At 45.6% G+C, this 7,500-nt stretch overlaps 1 protein-coding gene across 1 annotated transcript in view; it reads right to left on the bottom strand.

The window, feature by feature from the left end:
- abcf3 (ATP-binding cassette, sub-family F (GCN20), member 3) overlaps positions 1 to 7,083 on the bottom strand; it is a 17,384-nt gene extending 10,301 nt beyond the window's left edge. Inside the window, exons 1-8 of the mRNA XM_029446151.1 lie at positions 7,011 to 7,083; positions 2,627 to 2,774; positions 2,407 to 2,483; positions 2,267 to 2,322; positions 2,045 to 2,142; positions 1,616 to 1,738; positions 1,215 to 1,481; positions 346 to 426 (exon numbers count right to left, since the gene is read on the bottom strand). Of these exons, the coding sequence (XP_029302011.1) occupies positions 346 to 426; positions 1,215 to 1,481; positions 1,616 to 1,738; positions 2,045 to 2,142; positions 2,267 to 2,322; positions 2,407 to 2,483; positions 2,627 to 2,774; positions 7,011 to 7,083 (923 nt within the window). The remainder of the gene's footprint in view (positions 1 to 345; positions 427 to 1,214; positions 1,482 to 1,615; positions 1,739 to 2,044; positions 2,143 to 2,266; positions 2,323 to 2,406; positions 2,484 to 2,626; positions 2,775 to 7,010) is intronic.
- Positions 7,084 to 7,500: the final 417 nt, after the last annotated feature.

Raw genomic sequence — 7,500 nt, 5'->3', positions numbered from 1 at the left:
TCCTCCTGCCCCTCCTCCTTCTGCTCCTCCTCTTCTTCCGGCTCCTCCTCTTCCTCTTCCTCCGGCTCCTCCTCCTCCTGCTCCTCCTCTTCCTCCCGCTCCTCCTCCTGCTCCTCCTCTTCCTCCGGCTCCTCCTCTCCTCCTCCTGCTCCTCCTCTTCCTCCTCTTCCTCCGGCGCCTCCTCCTCCTGCTCCTCCTCTTCCTCCCGCTCCTCCTCCTGCCCCTCCTCCTGCTCCTCCTCCTCCGCCTCCTCCTCTCCTCCTTCTTCTTCTTCCTCATGACAATAATAAAAATAATATTAATAATGATAATAATAATAATAATAATAATGAAACCCTAACTCACCGGGCCGGAGCTTTGTCGGCCTCTATCTCCTCCAGCTTGCCGTAGATCTCTGTCAGTCTGACGCTCTCCATCCCGTCACCACTGAGACAAAGAAGACGGCACAAAGTGAACACGATATGATTCCATAGTGACAGCCTGCTGAGGCTCATGGGTGTCGAATTAGCGCGTTAATTTCGATTAATTAATCACAGAAAAAACACAGATTAATCGTGCTCTAAGATGCCCCTTGATGTCACAGGTGTCAAACTCAAGGCCCGTGTGATCACGGACATGTGTGATGAGTGTAAAACTGTGAGAGCGTTCCAAGCCGAGCTGCCTGCGAGAGACTGATGCAGCAAGGAAACCTGATGAAAATGATAATATATATTATGTTATGTAAATCAGCGGTCCCCAACCTTTTTTATGCCACGGACCGGTTTCATGTAAGACAATATGTTTGTGTTATCGTTGCCTCATGCCTGTATATTCTGCAGAGCGGCGCATGAGAATCACCTGTACAGGTAAACACGTATTCTAAGTGACTCCTGATGTCGTCTTTAAATGTCTCCTCGTTGGTCTTTTCCCTTTTCAAAGCTCTTTAAAGACGTTTGTTTAGCCTCACTGTTGCTTGTGGGCTTAATGTTTGAAGTCAAGTATCACGTGACAGACGAGCGTCTTGACATGTCAAGAGACACAGACACACAGACAGATGTATCTGGTGATTTTTCAAAATAAAATATATTTTTATTCAATCTTTCTGTGCGGCCCAGTACCAAATGACCCATGGACCGGTACTGGTACGCGGACCGGTGGTTGGGGACCACTGATGTAAATGATAATAATATTTTATTATATTGTAATATATATTATAATATACGAGCAGTTCTTACGTTCCGTTGGCGATGCGAGCGTTGAGCGTCTTCTCCTCGGTTAGCAGCCCCTCTCTCAGTGTGTCGCTCAGCAGGACGCTCTGCAGCGCGCCCGTCTCATCTCCCGCCACTTCCTGTTCCACGTGGAGGATCGAGATGTGAGCCGGGACGCGGAGGTTACGACTGGCCAACATCTTCAACAGCGTCGTCTTTCCCAAACCGTTTCGGCCAATCAGACCGTACCGCCGGCCCGTCGACAGAGATAGCTCCGCCCCCTGCAGCAAACACCTGGAGACAGAAATATGTTCAAGAAAACATTAATCATAAATAATAATAATAATAATAATAATAATAATAAATATTCATATATATATACAATATATTTTTTATTCCTTTTGAAGCATATTGAATGATGAACTCACCTTTCTCCAAATGAAACATCAAAGTTCTCGATGCGGATGTCGTAGCTGCGGTTCTTCCCTGATAGGTCGACTCTGCTGTCTTTCTTACTGCTCGCCTGACTGGCCGATGCCTCCTCCAGGACTCTGAAAGAGACAAGACACAGGACAGGTGAGGACAGGTGAGGACAGGTGAGGACAGGTGAAGACAGGTGAGGACAGGTGAGGACAGGTGAGGACAGGTGAGGACAGGTGAGGACAGGTGAAGACAGGTGAAGACAGGTGAGGACAGGTGAAGACAGGTGAAGACAGGTGAAGACAGGTGAGGACAGGTGAGGACAGATGAAGACAGGTTAAGACAGGTTAAGACAGGTTAAGACAGGTGAAGACAGGTGAAGACAGGTGAAGACAGGTGAAGACAGGGAGGACAGGTGAGGACAGGCGCGTACTGACATTGGGGTGGAGGGTTTCAGACAGTCCTTCTCGTTCCGGCGGTCATGTTTAGCCTTCAGCTTCGCCTCAGCCTTCTCCAGCTTCTTAGCGTCCACCGTCTGAAGACAGACAGGAAGTCACATGTTAACATCTAACAGAGACCAGCTGTGTTTTAATCAAAGCAATTTCCAGTAAATCCAAAGCGAAAATTAATCATTATCTTAGTGTAAATTAAATACTTACTGTGTTCTGACCACGTTTCATCATCCAGATACCCTGAACGTCATCTGCTGCACAAACTGAGCAGCCAGTAAAGTGTTAATGTAACATACTGTTAGTATAAATACAGTAAATATGTTTTAAATATAATGATTTATTCTTACCGTTGTCTGCAGAGATTTGAGAGAGTTGAACTGGAGCGTCCAACAACACCTGCCTCTGAGTGCCATGATGGTTATTCCTGGTTAACAGAACTTGTATTATATCCTGTACTATCCCGTTACTCCCGACAGAAACCCACTTTTTCCCAGACAGATGTTATTCCCGACAGAAACGCACGCACGTTATTCTCGACAGAGAGAAGTTATTCCGGAATGTACTTACAGTTGGAGAGTGTTGAACATCTGGAGGCAGATGTCTTTGACATCGTCCTCATTCTTACTGTCAGCAGAAACTTCCTGCAGGACTCCTCCGATGGCGTCGTAAACCTCTTCCCCATCCTCGAAATCTGCTCCACAGCTGTCTAAAACACCTGGAACACACATTTAGAATGAGCCCTGACAGCAGGCTCACCTGGACTAGACCTGGAGTACAACGGAACTACACCTGGAGTACACCTGGAGTACACCGGAACTACACCTGGAGTACACCGGAACTACACCTGGAGTACTCTGGAACTACACCTGGAGTACTCTGGAACTACACCTGGAGTACACCGGAACTACATCTGGAGTACACCGGAACTACACCTGGAGTACACCGGAACTACACCTGGAGTACACTAGAACTACACCTGGAGTACACCGGAACTACACCTGGAGTACACCGGAACTACACCTGGAGTACACTGGAACTACACGTGGAGTACACCGGAACTACACCTGGAGTACACCGGAACTACACCTGGAGTACACCGGAACTACACCTGGAGTACACAGGAACTACACCTGGAATAGACCTGGACTACAGCGGAACTACACCTGGAGTACACTGGCACTACACCTGTAGTACACCAGAACTACACCTGGAGTACACCGGAACTACACCTGGAGTACAGCGGAACTACACCTGAAGTACACCGGAACTACACCTGGAGTACACCGGAACACCTGGAGTACACCGGAACTACACCTGGAGTACACCGGAACTACACCTGGAGTACACAGGAACTACACCTGGAATAGACCTGGACTACAGCGGAACTACACCTGGAGTACACTGGAACTACACCTGGAGTACACCGGAACTACACCTGGAGTACACCGGAACTACACCTGGAGTACACAGGAACTACACCTGGAATAGACCTGGACTACAGCGGAACTACACCTGGAGTACACTGGAACTACACCTGGAGTACACTGGAACTACACCTGGAGTACACTGGAACTACACCTGTTGTACACCAGAACTACACCTGGAGTGCACCGGAACTACACCTGGAGTACAGCGGAACTACACCTGGAGTACACTGGAACTACACCTGTAGTACACCGGAACTACACCTGTAGTACACCGGAACTACACCTGGAGTACACCGGAACTACACCTGGAATAGACCTGGACTACACCTGGAGTACAGCGGAACTACACCTGGAGTACAGTGGAACTACACCTGGTGTACACCGGAACTACACCTGGAATAGACCTGGAGTACAGCGGAACTACACCTGGAGTACAGCGGAACTACACCTGGAGTACACTGAAACTACACCTGTAGTACACCGGAACTACACCTGTAGTACACCGGAACTACACCTGTAGTACACCGGAACTATACCTGGAGTACACCGGAACTACACCTGGACTACACCTGGAGTAGACCGGAACTACACCTGGAGAACACCGGAACTACACCTGGACTACATCGGAACTACAGCTGGAGTACACCGGAACTACACCTGGAGTACACCGGAACTACACCTGGAGTAAACCGGAACTACACCTGGACTACACCTGGAGTACATCGGAACAACACCTGGAGTACACCGGAACTACACCTGGAGTACAACGGAACTACACCTGGAGTACAACGGAACTACACCTGGAGTACACCGGAACTACACCTGGAGTACACCTGGAGTACAGCGGAACTACACCTGGAGTACACTGGAACTACACCTGGAGTACACTGGAACTATACCTGGAGTACACCGGAACTACACCTGGAGTACACCGGAACTACACCTGGAGTACACCTGGAGTACAGCGGAACTACACCTGGACTACACTGGAACTACACCTGTAGTACACTGGAACTACACCTGTAGTACACCGGAACTACACCTGTAGTACACCGGAACTACACCTGTAGTACACTGGAACTACACCTGTAGTACACCGGAACTACACCTGTAGTACACCGGAACTACACCTGGAGTACAACGGAACTACACCTGGAGTACACCGGAACTACACCTGGAGTACACTGGAACTACACCTGTAGTACACTGGAACTACACCTGGAGTACACCGGAACTACACCTGGAGTACACCGGAACTACACCTGGAGTACACCGGAACTACACCTAGAGTACACCGGAACTACACCTGGAGTACACCGGAACTACACCTGGAGTACACCGGAACTACACCTGGAGTACACCGGAACTACACCTAGAGTACACCGGAACTACACCTGGAGTACACCGGAACTACACCTGGAATAGACCTGGACTACACCTGGAGTACAGCGGAACTACACCTGGACTACACTGGAACTACACCTGTAGTACACTGGAACTACACCTGTAGTACACCGGAACTACACCTGTAGTACACCGGAACTACACCTGGAGTACACCGGAACTACACCTGTAGTACACCAGAACTACACCTGTAGTACACCGGGACTATACCTGGAGTACACCGGAACTACACCTGTAGTACACCAGAACTACACCTGTAGTACACCGGGACTATACCTGGAGTACACCGGAACTACACCTGGAGTACACTGGAACTAGACCTGTAGTACACCGGAACTACACCTGTAGTACACCGGAACTACACCTGGAGAACACCGGAACTACACCTGGACTACATCGGAACTATACCTGGAGTACACCGGAACTACAGCTGGAGTACACCGGAACTACACCTGGACTACATCGGAACTATACCTGGAGTACACCGGAACTACAGCTGGAGTACACCGGAACTACACCTGGAGTAAACCGGAACTACATCTGGACTACACCTGGAGTACATCAGAACAACACCTGGAGTACACCGGAACTACACCTGGAGTACAACGGAACTACACCTGGAGTACACCGGAACTACACCTGGAGTACACCGAAACTACACCTGGAGTACATCAGAACAACACCTGGAGTACACCTGGAGTACATCTGAACTACACCTGGAGTACACTGGAACTACACCTGGAGTACACTGGAACTACACCTGGAGTACACTGGAACTACACCTGGAGTACACCTGGAGATCCCTGCAGCCAGGTGGGACAACTTCACATACAATGTTTGCATACCGAGCGTGTACTTTTATTTAATAATACTTTGTATGATACTCCTGTACTTCTCCTGTAATACATATTATATTTGCTGTTATACTAATATACTTGTTGTAATACTTGTTGTAATACTTCCAGTAATACTTGTAATAATTCCTGTAATACTTCCAGTAATACTACTATAATACTTGTTATAAGACTATTATAATACTTGTTGTAATACTTGTTGTAATACTTCCAGTAATACTTCCAGTAATACTTGTTGTAATACTTCCTGTAATACTTCCAGTAATACTTGTTGTAATACTTCCTGTAATACTTCCTGTAATACTTGTTGTAATACTTCCTGCAATACTTGTAATACTTCCAGTAATACTTATTGTAATACTTCCTGCAATACTACTATAATACTTGTACTACTTTCTGTAATACTTGTTGTACTACTTGTTGTAATACTACTATAATACTTCCTGTAATACTTGTTGTACTACGTGTTGTAATACTACTATAATACTTCCTGTAATACTTGTTGTACTACTTCCTGTAATACTTGTTGTAATACTACTATAATACTTCTGTAATACTTGTACTACTTCCTGTAATACTTGTTGTAATACTTCCTGTAATACTTGTAATACTTCCCGTAATACTTGTTGTACTACTTCCTGTAATACTTGTTGTAATACTTTCTGTAATACTTCCATTAATACTACTATAATACTTGTTGTAATACTTCCATTAATACTACTATAATACTTTTAATACTTCCAGTAATACTACTGTAACACTTGTTGTAATACTTCCATTAATACTACTATAAAACTTGTAATACTTCCAGTAATACTACTGTAACACTTGTTGTAATACTTTCATTAATACTACTATAATACTTGTAATACTTCCATTAATACTACTATAATACTTGTTGTAATACTTGTTGAAATACTTCCAGTAATACTACTATAATACTTATTGTACTTCCTACTGTTGTACTAATACTTCCTCTGACACCTCAACGGTTCCTGGGGGTCAGTGTTCGGGTTTTGGTCCCGTCAAACCGGGATATAAACCTCAAACTAAACCGCCTTCAGGTCGAGCTACCCGCACCAAGCCATGCCGTGCTAACCGGTATTCCTACAGTCAGCCCGGTGTTAGCTTATTAGCTCTGCCCAGCTAACAGGCAGATTAAAGGCCGGTGTGTGCCTCTCCGCCGGCCCGACAGACAGCGGCTCTGTCCCCGGCACACAGAGGCTCTGTCCCCGGCACACAGCTGCTCTGTCCACGGCCTCTCACCTGTGATGTAGTCGAAAACCTCCGTGTCGATTTCAGGAAACTCGCTCTTCAGGATGTCCACGTACGTCGCCATGATACCCGGCCCTGGACACTGCCGCGACACGACGCATGCGTCAATATGCGACAGCGCCGAGGATTCTGGGGGATGACGTTTAGTGCTTATGATGTCAGATGATTAAAATACTACAACTAAGCCAAAATAGATAGAAAATTATTATATGTTATTTGTTATCCTTATTATTTCTTATTATAATGAAAGTATATAATATAATATGCATATTGGTCTCCCATCAGGATGTCATATTTTTTAATAATAGCGACTATTATTATTACTAATATTGTTATTATTATTATTATTATTATTATGAATGTATATAATATACATATAATTGGTCTCCCATATGTTTATTATTAACTTTTTTTAACAATATGTTTATTGAGGTTTCAACATTTTATTAAAACAAAATTACAATTATCAAGTTTTATAATC

Source organism: Cottoperca gobio, chromosome 13 (assembly GCF_900634415.1).
Source record: "Cottoperca gobio chromosome 13, fCotGob3.1, whole genome shotgun sequence".
In the NCBI taxonomy this organism is placed as follows: domain Eukaryota; kingdom Metazoa; phylum Chordata; class Actinopteri; order Perciformes; family Bovichtidae; genus Cottoperca; species Cottoperca gobio.
The sequence above is the reverse complement of the archived record's forward strand: the minus strand, read 5'-3'. Positions and strand labels throughout refer to the sequence as shown.